The sequence below is a fragment of the Protopterus annectens genome, chromosome 5.part0, assembly GCF_019279795.1.
Source record: "Protopterus annectens isolate FY-2018-M chromosome 5.part0, PAN1.0, whole genome shotgun sequence".
Lineage (NCBI taxonomy): Eukaryota > Metazoa > Chordata > Ceratodontiformes > Protopteridae > Protopterus > Protopterus annectens.
The window spans coordinates 1,793,224,576-1,793,243,734 of NC_056735.1; the positions used below are offsets into that span (position 1 = coordinate 1,793,224,576).

General features: G+C 44.2%; 1 protein-coding gene across 1 annotated transcript in view; it reads right to left on the reverse strand.

Annotated features, from left to right (window-relative positions):
• The window catches only part of SUCLA2 (succinate-CoA ligase ADP-forming subunit beta), a 730,522-nt gene that overhangs the window by 16,908 nt on the left and 694,455 nt on the right, over positions 1-19,159 (reverse strand). Inside the window, exon 10 of the mRNA XM_044071591.1 lies at positions 18,331-18,419. Within this exon, the coding sequence (XP_043927526.1) occupies positions 18,331-18,419 (89 nt within the window). The remainder of the gene's footprint in view (positions 1-18,330; positions 18,420-19,159) is intronic.

The window sequence follows — 19,159 nt, forward strand, 5'->3', positions numbered from 1 at the left end:
AGTGTAGAACAGATGGGGCCAATTGTGGAGGACAGCATCTCTTGGTGAATCCCCTGGTGGGGGGATCAGGGCGAAAAGCCTGCTGCAACTGTTGCTGAGAGGAGATGCAAAGAGGTCACAGCATGGTTTGCCCCATTGATGGGATATCTTCTCCACCATTTTCTTGCTGAGCGACCACTCTTGGTTAATAGGATGGACGTGTCCAACATGTCAGCTATCACACTGGACTTCCCCGGAATGTAATGTGCGTTGCTGTCAAAAATCAGTTGGGCAAGATCAGCCATTGCCAAGCATTCAGAGCTTCTGGACATACGAGGTAAGCTCTGATTTCTCCTCGTTTGTGGAGGTACCAGATTACTGACATACTGTCTGAATCATAATCGTTCCTGAAGGAAGAGTGTCTTTGAAACCCTGCAATACTAGGACTGCTCTCATTTCTAGGCCACTGATGTGTGTGTTGGCCTCTTCTGGAACTAGATTCCTTGGACTCTTTCCCAAGAGGTGCCCCCCAACCAAATTTGGATGTGTCCATGGCCACTATGGCCTTGGGGGGTGAGTAAGTATAGGCTAGCCCTGCAAAATTTGTTCTGAGCAAATCCTCCACTTAAGACATCTTTTGCATGCTTGAGTTATTCTGATTTGAGAGGACAGGGGATGGTACAGGATGGACCAATGAGTCGCCAGGGTCCACTGAAGAATTCTCATATATTTTGCCAGTGGAATCTGAATTATGGCAGCAGACATCGACCCTAAAACCTGTAAAATCAGTCAGGATAGCAGCAAGGAACTTTGAATTATCTTTTGGACTTGAAATTGAATCATTTTCACCATTGACAAAGGAAGGGAAGCTGTCACTGAAGGTGTTCAACAATGCTCCTATGAATTCTAGCAGTTGAGTTGGTTCTAGTTGAGGTTTGCTAAGAGTAATTGTAATACTTAGGTGAAAGCACAACTGGAATACATAATCTCTTGCTTTGATCAGCAGATGCCTAGTCGGAGCAGTTATGAGCCAGTCATCCAGGTAAGGAAACACTCTGAATCCATGCAGTCTCAATTGAGCCACTACTACTGTCATGCATTTGAACACCCTGGGAACTGTGGTGAGACCAAAGGACAGTGCTCTGAATTGGTAATGACTGGCTCCCAGCTGGAAGCATAGGTATTGCCTGGATGGCCTGTTCATTTTTATGTGACTGTACGCATCCTGAAGATCTATTGAGCACATCCAGTCGTCCTTGAGCAGGAAAGGCAAAACAGACTGAACCATGACCATCCGGAACTTTGTATATTGTACCAATCTGTTCAGATTGCCAAGATCTGGTCTCCAGTCTCCTGCTTTCTTTGGCAGTGAAAAGAATATTGAGTAAGTTCCGAAGGTCTGGGAGACCATTTAGATGACTTTCCTAGCAGTTTTTTTTTACTTTCAGAGCTGCTGTCTTCCTCGGACTGGGTGGAATGTCATGAATTTTGTTTCCTGTTGAAGCAGGGGGTAGGAAAAAAGGGAATTGTATAACCTCTGGTAATAATCCTCGGCACCCACATGTGTTCTGTATTGTTTAGCCAGGTTCTCTGGTGCAGGGAAAAACGACCCTCGACTACCTCCAGAAGTGGGCAATCGAGCTTCCTTTCAGGAGCCCTGGTAGGGTCTTGTCAGAGAAGGATTCTCTGGACCTCTGGTTCTGTGGGCCTCCTCTGCCTCGTAGGCAACGTCTTCCATTAGAGTCTCCCCCTCTGCTCTTGGGGGAATTATCTCCATGTGGATCGTGGAAAGGATCCTAGGACTTTCTGAATCACATTTTCTGACCACCTCCATTGATTCCCAGAGAAGGGTCTTTGAGTAGTCGAAAAATGCCCCCCCCCCCACTGCAGACAGGATGTTACCATCTTGCTTACACCTGGAGTGTGTCTTTAAATTTATGGCCAAACGTGGAACTTCTGTTAAAAGATGCAGTGAAGGAGGAGGACTTGAAGGGCTCAGCAAAATCACAGGAGGTGAGGGAGTTCAAGCCAGCCAGGTTCAGCAAGTGAGAGACCGTGGTGACTACGGTAGGATGCCCCTGTGGTGAATTTGGCGACTTTGTTGTAGCAGGTCTCTAGCTTGTTTAGATCGCATTGCCTTAGGTTGGTATATATTGGGGAGGCATAAAGTAGGGTGGAGATAAGGTGGGAATCTGCTACTGAAATATTTGCTGCTTTGGTGAGAAGTTGCTTATTTTTGTAGATCGCTCCCAGTTTTTTGTGGACTTTTTTTATGGTCATGGATATGTGAATGTCAAATTTTAGTTTATTGTCTATTTCCACTCCTAGCAATTTGGTGCATTCTGTTGGGTGTATAGTGGTGTTGTCTTTTGCTGTGATGTTAAACTGAGAGTTGTTTTGAGTAAGTTTGGTGGGTTGGAAGATGAGTAGTTTAGTTTTGTTTGGGTTGAGTATTGAGCACTGGATAACCAAGTTTCAACAGAGGAAAAGGCTTCCTGTGTGACTTTTTGCAGTTTGGGTAGCGACTGGGCTGAGGAGATGATGGTTGAGTCATCTGCGTATTGTATGCGTCTACCATGTTTGGTGGCAGAGGCTAGATTATTGGTGAAAACAGAGAAAAGTAGCGGTCCAAGGATGGATCCTTGGGGAACCCCTATAGAGACAGGTAGTTGGGGAGTTATGTCATTCTGCCATACAATGGATTGTTGGCAGTCAGACAGGTAACTCTGAAACCAGTTGGTGACTGATTGGGAAAGACAGGCTATTGAAGACAAAGATGAGTTTGTGTGGGACCATGTCAAATGCTTTAGATAGGTCTAGGAAAGTAGGAGAGGAGAAATAGCCATTGTTTTTATGCTGAAGGATAGTGTTAGTAATAGAGAGTAAGGCAGTGGTGGTGCTATGGTTTGGTCGGAAACCATGCTGAGTACTGGAAAAGAAGTTGTTAGTAAGGAGGTATTCTGAGACCCAAGAGTGAATGCATCTCTCTCATATTTTGGAGAGTGGAGAGAGAATAGCTATGGGGTGGTAATTGGTTAGTTCTGTGGAGGGGAATTATACGTCATACTTTCCACAGTGTCTGAACGTAACTTTCCGACAGAGATCAGTTAATCAAGATGGTACCGGGTAGGCCAGAGCATCAGCTGCAATTTGTAGGTATTCACTTGGGAGGTTGTCTGCTGCTAATTTGGTGGGCTTAAGTTTAGTTAAGAGTTTTTTTATGTTGGAGGTAGGTACCAGAGAAAAAGAGAAGACAGTGGGGAGATTACTAGTTGAAGGTGTGGGTTGGAGGAGAGGGGGTTGTGTTGTTTATCTAGTGATAGTATGGTTTGTGTGAAGTGTGTGTTGAATGAGGTAGCAATATTTTCGGAGAAGTGAAGGATATTAGGAGAGGGGTACTGACTTTACCTGGGTGGAGGATGGAGTTTATGGAGGACCAGAATTGTTTGGGGATGTGTTGGGAGGAGTCTAGGGCAGACTGGTAGTAATGGAATTTCTCCTGTTTTATTAGCTTTTTGACTCTATTGCGTAGTTCTAGGAATTTCTGTCTAGTTGAGGGGGTTTTGGTTTTGCGCCAGTGCTCCCAGGCTTTATCCCAGTTTTTCATTTCTGACTTAGTGGTTTTCTGTAGCCATGGGGAGGGTTGTGCTTTGGTTCTGGAAAGTCTTATGGGGACATGGTAATTAAGGATGCTCAGGAAGGAAGTGTTAAAAATTTTAACTGCGTCATCAAGACTGACTTACTTTAGAGGATGCCATTTTATATGACTGGGGGCTCTTACTGACTAGTATCCAATCCAGTGCTTACTGGAGTTTTTATTTATCCTGGTTGGTGACTGGACTAGTTGGGTGAAGCCATGAAGGTTCACATGATGGGTTGGATGGTTGCCAGAACAGGATTGCCAGACAATGTTGAAATCACCTAAAATTATAGTTTCTTGGGGGAGATGATGGGTAGACCAGCTGAGGGGTTTTTCTAGTGGAGGGATGTTTTGGCCAGGTGGGAAGTAGCATCCAATTATGTTGATGGTTTTGTTTTGGTTTATTTTGAGGTTGGTATATATTATTTCTTCATTGCCTATTTGTGGAGCTGATGATTTTAAGATCTGGATGTTTAGATACTGTTTAAATATTATAGCTACACTGCCTCCTTTCTTGTTGAGCCAGTCTACTCTTAGTATGCCATAACTGGTAGGGAGGACTTGCTCACGGATAATGTGAGATTTTAGCCAGGTTTGTCAGGATGACTATATCTGAGGTGTAAAAGTCTATGGTGGCATGGAGTTCATGGACTTTGTTGGATATACTTCTAATATTTAGGCGTAGTAGAAGGAAGTCACTTGGCTTTCTATTGGCTATGATATGGGAGAAGTTGTGGTTTCTAGACTGATTATGAGGATTGGGGTTGGAGATGGTAGGGCCAGGGTTGGGGTGGATGTCTCCACTTAGGGCTAGTTTTGATATGCATGAGGTTAGTAGTTTTCTCAGTTTTTGAATGTGCTTATTTATTAGGGAAACTTTATGATTGTGCTCTGTGGGTAATAGGTATGGTGGGAGGGTTACTATGTTAAGTTGTAGGGATGCTTTATGTTTGAGTAATATAGTTGGTAGAATATGCGGATGGTGCATTGGGATGGTTCTTGAGTTGATGGGAGGGGAGTTGAGTGAGGGCTAGACATGAGTGGTGGTGTGAGTAGTAGTACAGTGGTAGTGGTTGAGTGGGGGAATGATGGAGTTTTGGTAGGATGTAAGATATGCAAGGAGAGTGCATGCAGTGAGCATAGGTAACGTATGCTTATACATGTTAGCTGAGGAGGAGTGATAGTAGTGGGAAGACGGAGGAGGTAGTGTTGGGTTTAGTGTTACGGTTGGCTATTGGAAAGATGGGAAGGGTTTGTGAATTTAATAAAGGTAGGACCACTGGGGTGGGAGGGAATAGGGGGCAGGGTGGGGAGCAAAGCAGGTAGAGACCCTGTTAGTTGTTCCTATGAGGGGGCTGAAAACAATCGGGTAACTAAGTGAACTGATAAATGAACATATGACAGTGACAAAGGGTGGTTGTAGTTATAAAAATGGTGCCTGCCACAGGTAATAATTATTAACTTTGGGATTGGCTTAAGGTAATAAACAGGGAAGGGGGAGGGAGAGAACAAGGGTGTGAGCAGGTAGTTCTTTTGTAATGCTGCTAATGAGCCAAAGCAAAGACAAATTTAAGGGTGGACAGTCGGGCAACACCTCAGGGATGCTGGAAGGGCTTGTCAGAGAGTGGCTCTCTACTGCCCTGGTTTTGCGGACCCCCTCTGCCCCTAGGGCGGCGTCTATTGTTATTACCCCCACTGCCTCTGGGGATAACCTGACCACATGCGTCCGGCATGACTCCCTGAGATTTTCGGAACCACATCTTCCCCCCTTTCTGACCTTTGGGATAAGGCCGAGAAGGGGTGGAGAAACGGACTCCTATGGCAGAAAGAGTCTTGCTGTCTTGCTCACACCTGGTCAACGTGTCCTTCACCTGAGGGCCAAACAAAGTTGACACATCAAAGGGAGAGTTTGTGAAGGACGCCTTAAAGGGGTCTGCAAAATTACAGAGCCGCATCCAGGACGGACGTCTGAGAGCCACTCCTGTGCCTGCAGCTCTACTCGCCCCATCGGCTGCATAAGAAATGAGCCGCATGGAGGAGTTGGTTATGGAGTTAAGAATTCCCAGCTGAGAAGCAATCTTTTCCTGAGCCCCTGCTGCCTCACCTAATTCTTTGAGGATGTCCCTTTGAAGTCTGGTGAAGTGACATAAATAATTCAGCGAACGCATAGCAAAGGTCGCTGAGGAAAACATCCGCTTACCATACCTGTCCATAGTCCTGGACTCCTTGTTAGGAGGATGGACTGGTACGGAAGGATCTGCAAGTTCCTTCTTTAGTGGCGGCCGCCACCACCATCGCATCAACCGGGACACCTTTAGTAAGAAACTGCTTTTCTGCGGGGGCCGTAATAAATTTTGAAGGTCTCCTATGGACTGGTTCCACCGAATCAGGAGATGCCCACGCCTTTCGAGCTATGACCTCCATGAGAGGGTCGAAAGGCGGAGACACCCAGGAGGTGGAGGGTCGAGATCCAAAAGCCTCCAGGTATACCGATTCATCCTCGGAGGGGTTAATGGAGGGCCAGTTCCCCCTCTGTTTCAGGAGCTCAAGGATGTCTGAAAAGGAGACATCCTCAGAGGGGGATCTTGGGGACCCCTCCGACTCATCTAAATCGGTATCCGAGGTTGTAGACTCAGGGGAGTCTAAGTGTTTCCTCTTGCAAGTCCTCTTACGCGGGGGTTCACCTGAGGGATCAGGAGAAACCTCGGAAGAGGAAGTTCTTCCCAATGGGGAGACCTGGGGCGATGGATCTCTGGGTCCGGGAGCAAGAGAACGGGAAGAGGCATCTACAGGCACCGTAGAGGGAGGAGCTAAAGGAACCGACTGCTGGCTAAGCTCTGGGGCTAGCACACTCCTCGTCACCTCAAAGGCTCCCCTCCCAGGAAGGGCCGAGAGATCCCGCTCCGAAGAAACAGGGATCCCTGGTCCCACCGAAAAGGAAGGCTCCGAAACAGATGTCGAGGCCGAGCTCACCAAGGCCGAAGCTCCGAGAGGGAGAACGGGGTCGGACAAGGGTCCGATGCCACTCGCCCCCTCAGAACCAACCAGGGAAGCCAGACGCCCGGATCCCTCCAAAGAAGGTCTCAAGGAGGAGATAGGAGTAGAGGACGACGGAGCCAAAAGGTGTGGCATCGGCTCCGAAGCAGCAACAGTCATGGTACCAATAATCTCCGGCTCAGAGCTCTGTAGGAGAGTCGAAGGAGGAATTTCAGGGGGATGTAGAATAGCTGACATCTGATGAGATGGGCTATGGAGCATCTGGGCTAGTGCCTGTGACTTTAATAGCCTACTTACCACTCTCTCTAAGTCGTGGTCTGAGAGCCTGGAAGACCTCGATGATCGGCTCCGATGGCTCCGCTCCGAAAGCAAGGGAGAGGCTGGAGCCAAGTGAATAGATTCCAAAGAAGGAGATCTAGACCTCTTTTTGGACGGAGCCATCGGAGCCGAGGAACGTTCGGCTCCAGGCGGAGCAGACAACTTGTCGGCTCCAAGAGGAGACAAAGATATCTTGGCTCCAGCCGGAGCAGAGACATGCTTCGACGCTGGGGTGTCGGCTCCAGACGGAGCCGACACAGGTGCTGAAGCCAAGGTATCGGCGCCGGCACAGAAGCTTCCAACAAAGAAGGATCGGTTCCGGACGGAGGCGATGTCGACTCCGGCGGAGTCGGAACCAAGACCTCAGACTTGGACACCGAAGCCTGGGTCTTGAGAGGCTTAGAGGACTTCCCGGAGCCGACTTTAGCCGGGGAGCTCTCTGGTTTAAGAAGACCCCTAAGGATCAACTTATTTCTACGTTCCTGCAGGACTCTCTGGCTGAAAGAATGACATATAGCACAGGAGTCCTGCAGGTGTAGGGGTCCCAGGCAATAAATACAAGAAGTGTGACCGTCTGTCAGAGACCTCTTCTGACAGCACGAGTCACAATACTTGAAACCTGAGACTCTAGTATCTTTGGACATATCTCGGTCCTAAAACACTCACACACACCAATCAGTCCAACCAAGACACTAACAACTAAAAAATTATTAATAACTAACAAAATTAGTTATTAAATTACAGTGACAACACACACGCACACCTGAGGGAAATCCTGACAGGAACTGTGAGGGTGGGAAAGGCCTAAGGCCCGAAAAACTAAACTAAGAGAACTAGGGGAAAAAAGGGTATGGAGCTAAGTGAAAGTACACTGAAGGATTGAATGAAGACTAAAGGACTAAAAATGAGGGTTTTAAGACACCTAAATCGTGACAAATAGCTAGAAAAATATCACTTACCAGGAGCTGGTAAAAAGGATGACCTCATTAGCGAAGCGGCAAACGAGATCTGGGTAATTACCGCCTTGCATCATGGGATATGGGGCTGCCTCGAGCTGGTAAAAGTGACTCTCGAGCTTAGCAAGTGCCGAGTCGGAGCCGAGGATCGACTCCGAACCCATCCAGCAAGAATGAAGGCGAGATTGACAACTTAACATCAAAAATTTCAGGAGTTGGCTGACCGGCACTTGCGAACTGCTTCTGCTTCGGGCACCGCGTGGAAAGAAAGACTGATGTAATGGCGCCGGCTGCATGCTTTATACCCCTGACTACCTGACATCATGGAAGAAGACAGAGTATCCGACGCAGGACCCAAGACTTTGATATTCAGGCCGGCTGAGGGCTACCTGCAGGCAGTTAACACAAATGTAATGACTACAACAGTGAAGCACGAAGAACATCTGTTGTATTCTTGTGGTTGAAAATCATTGGTTTGGTTCCCTTCTCATTTAGTAGAAACTTTAAGACTGTTGCATGGACAAATTAAGCTATGTTAGAGGCACTGCATATAACTGGGGTTATCTGCATATTGTGTAAGTTACAGTTGTTTGTGTGCAGATGCAGGTCACAGGTGAAAACTGTCCAGAAAGGAAAACTGGGAAACACACAGGTTTGTTACGATTGAGAGTCATTACAGGTTATGGTTCATGTCTTATCCTTTAAGTAATTTGTGAAACACTGGATTACTGTAAACATATAACATAGCTGAAGTCTTTGTAAAATGACATGATCAAGGACACTGAATAATTTGGAAAATTTAAGACACCACCAGTTGTGACCAAACCTTGATCACATCTGTTTAATTCAACAACTGCTGCTTGACTGGAATCACCAAGCTGAGATCAGTGTTGTGTTTTTTCTCATGTTATTGTGCTGGTTAAGGTAGTTTGTCAGCTGGATGTGTACTACTATTATGGATTTTGGAGAAAGGACTCGGGGATAGACAACAATTTTCTGTTTTTCTTTTGCTTACCTCTACCTAAAGGCAGTAATTTTGAATCCTTTCAAAAGGAGGGGTATGTACCCTTCCATAAGACTTCTGCTGACAAGCAATGTGGCTGGGTATACGATTGCATTTGCTAAGAATGTTAAGAGTGGGGGGCAAGTTAGCCATAGAATGCGAGTTATTTTGTGCAACAATTTTCTAGAACAGCTCAAAGTGACGGACCTAAATGTGAAAGCAGGTGTCCGTTATTTCTTATGGGTGGTAGTATAGTAATGATAAGGTCATAGTCGAACATCTATCGATGATGGATCTAAGTGACTGGCAAAAGCACTGATGGACATTCATTCACCAGATTTAGTGGGTTACTTTCTGTTTTGTTGTTCCCCTTAATTTTCTTGAGTTGTTTATTTGCATGTTAAAGATGAATGTAGTATTTTTTTTCTTTTTTGACATCTATTTTTAAATGTTTTGTATTTTAGTACAGTTTACGTGTCTATCAAGAGTTTTGTACATTCTCCAAACTGAATGCTTGGCTTTCATTAAGTTCTTTAGTTGCAGTGCTGTTCCATGGGAGTGATGGGGTTTTGATAACTACAGTTTTGTATTTATCGATTCCCAATGGCAGGGTATTACTGAAGAACTGCACAGCATAGTCTAGTGCAAGAATCTAGCAAAGTATTGACCAGTGTATTGCTGACAGAGGCATTACATTAATGCTTATTTAATAGCGTATTCCAGTTTCTTAGTGTTACAGTCTGTTTTTAGTGTGTATGTGGGGATGGGGGTGTATTTTTCCCAACAGTATAACTTGAATTATGGTCACTGAAGTCGTTGAGTAATGTGCCACTTATTAGAAAACTACTGCAGTGTTTTGCAAGGATTTACTCTGCCTTTGGTGGGGGTTCATGGATCTGTGCTAGTTGGGAAATTATACATTTAGAGAAACCTAGTGCCTGATCGTTGTATTCGGGGTGCAACTATATTTGTGTTGACCAGGGAATATTAAAGTTCCAAGAGAGTACAACCTCGATAATACAAGTGTGGTGGAACTATTCTAAGGTTCGTAGGTTCTAAGCTTACGGACAAGGAAGCTATCAAAAAGTTCAGCCACATCACCCAATACTGAGATGATGTCCCCCATTAATTAGACTTCAGATTGTATGCAATGTCTTAGCAGCTGATGTGCAGTGTACGTAAAGATAACCAATGTGCAGAGATTTGTTGCTTGCAGCTGCTATTTTAGTCCATTTGGATGAATAGGGTGCAGTGATGTTATTTTGTGCCACAATTCTCCATACTTAAAAACAGTTTCTTCTACAAATGGTATAGCAAGGCAAACATATCTTGTACATTGGGTTTTAACCAGGTTTCAAAACTTAATATAGCAGGGTTACATTGATTAATCCAACTTTATAGATAAGCAGTTTCTGATGTTCAAATGAGAAACTGTTAGCCCTTTAGCACTATGCAGTGAAAATGATTCATCAATGTTTTTGTGATACAGGAAAGGAAAAGTACAGTTTTGTACCTACCATAAATGTAGATGTCCGATAGGTATGCATCTGCAGTCCTAACATATGGGTTGTCCTGCCTCAGGCAGCCCTTCGGTCGGCCGGATTCCAAAGTCTGGGTCTGGCTTCGGCTGATGTCGCACTTCACCCGACGTCACAGCTGCTGGGGTATAAAGGCATCAGCCAACGCCATTTTCCTCAGTGTTTCTTGCCCCAGATGCCAGGTGCCCTCTAGGAAGGCTAAATTTGGGTAAATGCAAATAATTCCAAACAGTAGAGAGCAAAAAAAAAAAATATATATATACATATATACAAACAAATACACCATAATAGATTCCCCCAGCTAGCTAAAAGAGGGGTAAATACCCTAGGAATACCACAGAGGGGAAGGAGGGTGGGTAATCCTGACTGCAGATGCATACCTATCGGACATCTACATTTATGGTAGGTACAAAACTGTACTATGTCCTTCAAGGATGCATCTGTAGTCCTAACATATGGGTAGAATACCATAGCCAAACTGGGGGAGGAGGCATTAAGATAAAGATGGTGTAGTTAAGATCCCTTGCAAAACAGCAGTTTCAAAACCTGCTCGGGATCTGGAGTATAAAGGAAGATTATAATGCTTGGCAAATGTATGCACGGAGTTCCAAGTAGCAGCTTCTAAAATGTCTTTGGTAGCCACTCCTCGTAGGAAAGCTGTAGCGGTGGCTGTAGCTCTTGTGGAGTGAGGCCTGATATTTTCAGGAGTTGTCTTTCCATGAAAAGAGTAGCAAAATCTAATGCAATTTCCTATCCATTTTGAGATTGTCTGTTTTGAAATTGCTTTCCTTGCACTCCTGTTGCATATGCTACCAGCAGCTGGTCAGTTTTTCTGTTGGTCTTAGTTCAGTCCAAATAGTAGCGTAATTGTCTGTGCACATCCAAGGTATGTAGTAGTCTTTCCCCCCTGTTCTGTGGGTTGGGGAAGAATGTAGGTAAATGAATCGCTTGGTTCAATGATACTCTGGAGACCACTTTTGGCATAAAAGTAGGATTAGTTCTCAGAGACACTCTATCCTGATGGAAGATAAGGAAGGGCTGTACTGCCATTAATGCCTGTAACTCAGATACCCTTCTTGCTGAAGTGATTGCTAGCAGGAAAGCAGTTTTCCAAGATAAGAACTGTAAGTCTGCTGTTGCTGCTGGTTCAAAAGGGGGAAGTGTTAACATTTCCAGCACAGAGATCCCATGTAGGTAAAGGTGGTTTCCTTGGAGGCTTTACATTTTTGATTCCTCTCAAGAACTGCCTGAGTAGAGGATGAGAGAAGACAGGAGGATCCATGTTGTATTCTGCTGAAATTGCCGATGCATGAATCTTAATGGAGGAGTAGGACAGGCCATTGTGGAACAGTTCTGCTAAGTATTCCAGGATGTGTGCTATGTTTGCCAATGAGACATTTTCTCCCTTTGCTGCACTCAAAATGAGGAATCTTTTCCATTTGGCTGAATAAGTTTTCCTTGTGGAGGGTCTGCGTGCCTCCAGGATAATGTCCTTAACCCTCTGAGATAAATCTGGTTTATTTTGTTTTATGCAATATTCCAAGCAGCTAGCTGCAGTGTTTTCAAGTTTGGATGCAGGGTCTTGTAATTGTTCTGTGTTAGAAGTAAGGGACATAGAGGTAGAGGCCATGAGTGTGTCCGAGACATGCTTCTCAGTAGCGGGTACCAATGCTGCCTTGGCCAGTCTGGAGCTATCAGGATTACCCTTGGCTGTTCCTCTCTGATCTTCAGTAGGACTTTGTACATCAAAGGAAGAGGTGGAAATGCATATGCTGTCAGGTTTTTCCAGCTTGAAGGAAAGGGAGTCCACCCTCCAGGCAAGTGGGTGATATGCTCTTGTGCAGAATTTCTTCAATTGGTGGTTGTGTGGGGAGGCGAACAGGTCTATCTCTGGCATTCCCCATTTCTTTGTTATGGTTTTGAAGATATCTGGATGCAGCATCCATTCGTGAGCATCCGTGGTAGTTCTGCTTAAGGTGTCTGCTAGTGAATTTTCTTTTCCTGGTACAAATCTGGCCTGTAGTTGAATGTTGAGAATCAGGGCCAAATTCCACAGGTCCATTGCCATCCGGCATAGAGGGTATGAGTGTGTACCTCCCTGTTTGTTGATGTACCACATGACTGTGGTATTGTCCGTCCTTATCAGCAGTTGACCTTGTTGAAGGAATGGTCTGAATGCCTGGATTGCATGTTTCACTGCCAGCATCTCCTTTAGATTTATGTGTAGATTCAGCTGGTCTTGGGTCCATAGGCCTTGTATACACTTGTCGTCCATGTGTGCCCCCCAGCCTAGGTCTGAGGCGTCCGTGGTGATGGTCTGGCTTGGATGTGGTTTGTGGAAAGGCAATCCTCTGTTCATCTGACAGGCCTGAGCCCACCACAGGAATTCTTGTTTCAGGCATGGAATTATTGGAATCTGGGCTTCTAGACTGTGCTTGTGTTGAGACCATACATTCCTTAGGTACCATTGCAACTTTCTCATATGCAGCCTGGCATGCGGAATCAATATTATGCAGGATGCCATGCAACCTAGGGCTTGCAGGACTTTCCTTGCAGTAAGTTAAGTTTGTGTTGTTAATGTCATGAAATAGACTGGAAGTTGCTTTTGTTTTTCTTCTGTGAGAAAAGCCATCTGAGTTGATGTATCCAGTTCTGCACCCAAAAATGTTATCCTTTGGGATGGTACTAGTCTTGACTTTTGAATGTTGACTGTGTATCCCAAGGCTTGCAACAGTTGTATGACATTTTCCAAATCTTTTGTTAATTTTGTCTTGTTGTCCGCTTGTATTAGGCAGTCGTCCAGGTATGGGTAAATTTGAATTCCCTGAAGCCTGCAATGAGCAATTACTGATGCCAGGCATTTCGTGAATACTCTGGGCGCAGTGGATAAGCCAAAGGGCAATGCTGAGAATTGATAATGCTCTGATCCTGCAAGAAATCTGAGGTGTCTTCTGCAATCTGGTCTTATAGGGACGTGCAGGTATGCCTCCTTGAGATCTAGAGTCACCAGCCAAGACTCCTTGCCCAGCATGGGAAGAAGTTGCTGGAGGGTCAGCATTTTGAATTTTGGAACAATGAGGTATGTGATCAGTGCGGACAAGTCGAGAATAGGTCTCCATTGATTTTCTTTTCTTGGTACAAGGAAAAGCCTGGAGTAAAATCCTTGGCCTTGCTCCAAAGGTGGTACCTTTTCTATAGCTCTCATCCTTAGTAAGTTGTTGATTTGTCTTTGAGCCTCTGTTTTTTGGCTTGGTGGTAGGTTTGGCATTCCTCTCTTTTTTGGTAGAGTGTGGAAGTGAAACCTGTAGCCCTTGTCTATTGTTTGTAAAGTCCATTTGTCTCCTGTAATGCAATGCCAGTTGTCGGAAAATAAGGCTAGCTTTCCGCCAAGGGTGCTTCCAGTTGTTCCCTGGTAGGCGGAACCAGAGCCAAGTCATTGTGTCTGTCCTGTGGAAGTGATTGTAGTTGCATCTGTGGCAGCACTTCTCTGGTTGGCAGGTTGCCACTGACGTCCCCTGTAGGCACCCCTAGATTGACCTCTGCCTCTTGGGCGTCTATTTCTGCCTCTCTGTGCTCTGGAGGTGTCTGGAAAGGACCAATTCTTCGAAGGCCAATTTCTGCTAAACCTCGGAGGTTGGACCTGTAAAAAATCCTTGACTGTTTGGACAGATTTTGCTTTTTCTTCCACTTTCTTTAGAACCTCCTGAGCAGGGGAGCCAAGCAAACTTTGTTTCTCCATAGGAGCATCTAGGAGTTCTGACTTAACATGGTCTGGTAAGGATTGTTCTTTTAACCAGGCATGCCTTCGAATCACTGCTCCAGTCATAGCTGATCTAAAGGAAGCCTCCAGTGCATCATAGCCACATTTTAAGAAATGATGACTGACCTGCTGAGAGTTATGCACCAAATCCTGAAGGGACTTGTGGTCTATAGGTTCAGGAGAGGACAGTTTTTTATTTAGCTGGTCTAACAAAAATTCCTGGTACTGAATCATGTGAAATTGACAGTTTAAGGCCCTGGCCGAAAGAGTAGCAGAAGTATAAACCTTTTTACCCCATCTCTCTAATGCTCTAGATTCCCTATCAGAGGGAAGAGGGTTTTTGGCAGAGGCAGCTGCCACACCTTTAGGGCCCTGTGAAATGGTTTCTGGGTCTGCAACATGAGCCTTATACAAGTGGTAGTGTGTGTCCGGGACCCTGTAATATCAGTCAGACTTGGCAGGGGCCGGAGGAAGAGAATCAGGGGCAGTAATGGCATCATTATATGCATCATCAACCACTGATGGTACTGGAGGAATGGCTAAAGGCCTATGCTGTGGTAAGTGTAAAAAAGTCCTTAGCCTTTTCCTTGAATCTGAAAAATCCTGGCCCTGCCATTGGAAGTGTTCCCTCATAGAATGTAGGGTTTCCCCAAAAGAAAACTCTTCTGGAGGAGAAGCAGAAGGAATGGAGTCTTCTGCATCAGAATCCTCATAAGGAGAATATGGGCCTTCCTGGTGGTCTGAAATATCTGAGCCATCTGAGGAATAGTCTGTAGAGACAGGTTCCAGGGGTTCAGTCCTAGGCCTCTTATCTGGAGGAGGAGAGGCCCTGTCTGGGTGAGGTTGGGATCCCCTGATCAAAGAAATAAGATCCTCAGCCAGGCTGAGTATCTGGGAACTAGAGGTAGGCCTGTGTGAGGGAGCTTTAGCAGGTAAGGCCTTAGAAGATTTAGCTGCTTTAGCCCTGGAAAAGGCCTTGATAGACATAGAAGCAGGGGGTCTAGCAGCCCCACGTGCAGGGGTAGAAATGTCTAAAGGAATAGTGTCTGACAAATCCTGGGTGCCTGCTTCTGTAGCAGTAATTTCAGTAGCAGATTCAGCCATGCTCTGTGAGGCCTCTGTTATCGGAGGCATGCTTTCGGCCAAAGGAAGAACCAAAGACTCTGTTTCAGCCGAAACCGAGACACTTGCGGTTGGCCTAACCGTGGTTTCAGCCGAAACCGCGGACCGCGAGTGTCGGTCCTTTTCCTTGCGCTTTTTAGCTAATTGTGTAGTCGGAGTCTCCGACGGCATTTTATATGCAAAAGCGGGACCAAAAAACTCCTCTGCAAACTCCAACCGACGTCTAAGCATCCGTCGGTTGAAGGAAGCACAGGCTAGACAAGCTGATACGTCGTGGTCTGGGCCTAAGCAAGGAAGGCAGTAAGAGTGGAAATCCTTATGAGGTATCTGTTTCCCACAAGTTAAACATTTATTTACTTTGTCTGACATCGGCTGAGGCAAGAAAGAGTCCCCAACGGGGTACTTACCTTTTTAGAAGTCTTCGGTAGTAGAAATCTCTGGATCTGACCGACCGGCACTTGCGAACAGCTTCTGCTTCGGGCACCGCGCGGCAAGAAAGACTGAGGAAAATGGCGTCGGCTGATGCCTTTATACCCAAGCAGCTGTGACGTTGGGTGAAGTGCGACATCAGCCGAGGCCAGACCCAAACTTTGGAATCCGGCCGACCGAAGGGCTGCCTGAGGCAGGACAACCCATATGTTAGGACTGCAAATGCATCCTTGAAGGACATCTAGCAGAATGAGTGTATTATGACCTTCAAACAATAGAATTAGTACTGCAACTACAAGCATATGTCAAGGTTTACATTTTGAATGATCCTACAGTTTTAATGGACAGTTGCGTATGAAGGATTAGCTGACTTGCACACTATATGAACAACTGTGACAAGCATGGGAACATGATGCATAATATGGGTGACCTGAAAAAGACATTAATTCATTTGGAGAAACACCTTCAAATAAAAATACAAATAATTTGAGTTCAATTATCAAAGGAGCAGCAAAATCAAGGGAAAGCTAACAGCATTCTGAAACATATCGTTTGTTTGTTTTTTTTTTGGGGGGGGGGGCAAGCCCACCACCCTTCTATTTAGATATACCAACTCTGGAGGTCACAATCACAGGGAAAGGAAAAATCCCCAGTACACCAGCAAATAGACTTTCTGGAGAATAGCCCAGCAGTTGCACATTACTGATCAACAAATTCAATGGCAGCAAGCTTGACTCTCTTTAAAAATGTTAAGTTATTATTTATTTTACATTTGTTGACCGGGCTAGTCTAGCTGGATATATGTCCATTTTCAGTACAGGCCCGGGGAGAAAAGCTCCAACAGTCATTACAAATTAAATAGAGAATAGGCAATACAAAATTAAAATTTATAAACAGAGCTAGTTAATACACATAATACACAAATATGATAGGAGCAAAAACTAAAAGTGTAATCATATGATGTATTAAAAACAAAATTTTTTTTTTATTATTATTATGAAAGTCATACAGCGTATATGTGATAGCATATATCTACACAGATGTTATGAAGAGGGAGAGCTATCAGGATATAGGGAGAAGAGAAAGAAAGAATCATGTAAGAAGAAATGAGAGAGGAAGAAGGAAAGTTAATCAGGGTTGGTGCAGGAACAAAGCCAGTATTTATTAAGAAGCATTTTCAGTTGCTTTTTAAAAAGTGGGAGAGAGGATAAAGATGAGATATCAGAGGGGAGTTTTTTCCACATTTTTCCAACAGAGGTGGAAAAGAGGGAGTCACCTGCAGAGTTTTTGGGCTTGGGTATATTAATCATTAGTTTGTTAGAAGAACCTAGATGTTTCAGGTTATTGTATGGTGAAATGAGGTTAGAGAGTATTGGTATTTTAGTTGGTTGGTATAGGATCTTGTGAGTCTAAGAGCTGTTGAAGTACAAGCTGGTTAGGGAGTTCAAGCCAACCTAGTTGTCTTAGGTTCAGGCAGTGGTGAGTTCTAAATGGGGATCCTCTAGTAAATCGAGCAATATTCTAGTAAGATTTAGCTAGTTTCTTAAGGTTGTTTTTAGAGAGATTAGTGTAAATGGGGGAAGCATATAGAAGAGTAGAGATTAGGTGAGCTCTGGCTAATGTGGTCCTTGCTATGGGTGTAAGGAAGGGTTTGATTCTGTAAAAGGATCCTATTTTTTTATTAACTAATTTTTGTTATAACACGTCCTGTTTTTGTTGACAGCATAGTAATTGTTGGTGTAATGCTAACAAATGTATTTTGTACAAATAGGACAGTTTACCACAAGGATGGTGGTACTGTGATTGTAGTAGGGAATGATAACTTTTTAGAATTAGCACAGTTTACTACAAGTCAGTGGGGGAAATTTAGCAGCGAGACATTGTGGTGGTGGTGGTTGTGGTGTTGGTGTCAGGAAAATGAGATTTTTCTTTAAGGTAACAGGTTAAGCGGACACAGCAGTAGAACATTAATGATGTGGGGTGGGTTACTGCTGAGGAATTTGGGAGACAGAAGGGATAGGGGGAGACAGAAGGGATAGGAGTGTGCCAGGCCTCCTGCTTGAGCAGGAGCTAATCAGCCTATGTATGCATAGTGTTGTGAAGCCAGACAGAATAGCAGCAAGAATGAAAACAAAAAAGCTAGATGCTATGGTGATGTTAAAGAAATGAAGCTACAACCTTAGACACAAGGTAGTATTTAAAATAGGATGGACACTACTATCACCAAAGGAAAGTCTACATATAGATAGGGCACTCCTGGTAAAGCATACAGCATAAAAATAGACTGCTGATCATGGATATAATCCATCTGGCAGTGTTGGCAATTGTCAATAACTTGGATGTTTACAAACAGAACACAGCTCTACCCCTCTGCATTTAGTTATTAGCCAATATATTAGCTATAATGTAAGGGCATCCAGCACCTAGTAAGCGAGAGCGATACTATACTTTTTGACAAGTTTAGTCATCATTTTGCCATCTTTAGTTCCTTACTACTCAATATTCTTTTATAAGAAAAACAAGGACTATTTGAGCAACATTTTCTAATTAAAGAAAGCAGTAGTAAACAGGAGAACTTGTTGCCTCACCATTTTTGCTGCTTCATCCAAGTCATCACAAGCAAGGATCTTGAGGCTACTGGCTGCTATTAATGCTTTAGCATCATCAACTTGAGTACCTGCAACAATTACGATAATTAACAGAGGGACTTGCCCACTACATCCTAACCATACCTACACAGTTACTGGTAATTCAAGGTATATGGAGTTTATCAGCATCACCGGTCAATGAAGAAAAAGAATACACAGATTCTGATTGCAGAAATACAAAAAAGCACTAGTATAGTATAAATAAACAGTTAAACATGTGCTTACATTACAATCATTTTATATATCCTGCTGTTTAGTATAAATAATACGAGTTCAAGCTACAAACGAATAAAATATTTGTCCTGCTTGCAATCTTTTGAGTTCAGACTTGCCAAATGTTGACTGCTATTACAATTTAAAATCTAGAACACAATTTCAACACCTTAACATGAACTAAACTTTTTTGAAACAGGACCGTATGTCACAAAGGAGGAGACGTGCAGAGAATAATACATTAATACCACTAAATTATCCTATAACTCCCTACCAGTGGGTAGGGCAAACCACTTTATTCTATTCGAAAATGTCCTAGGCACTGCAATGTGATGTAATAGTCTTTAGATTCAAAAGGGTAAACATATTACGAGCTTTTCTACTGATAAAGTGGAATAAACAGTAAAGCACATTTAAAACAGGTGTATGGCTGATGTAGTTCAAAGACAACTTCGGCCCTGCCTAAATTTGGAGAAGCAGGCAATGACTGCACTAAATTCTTGCATGCATCAGAAGACAATACAGAGTAAAGTCAAACTACTATTTAATATTCAGT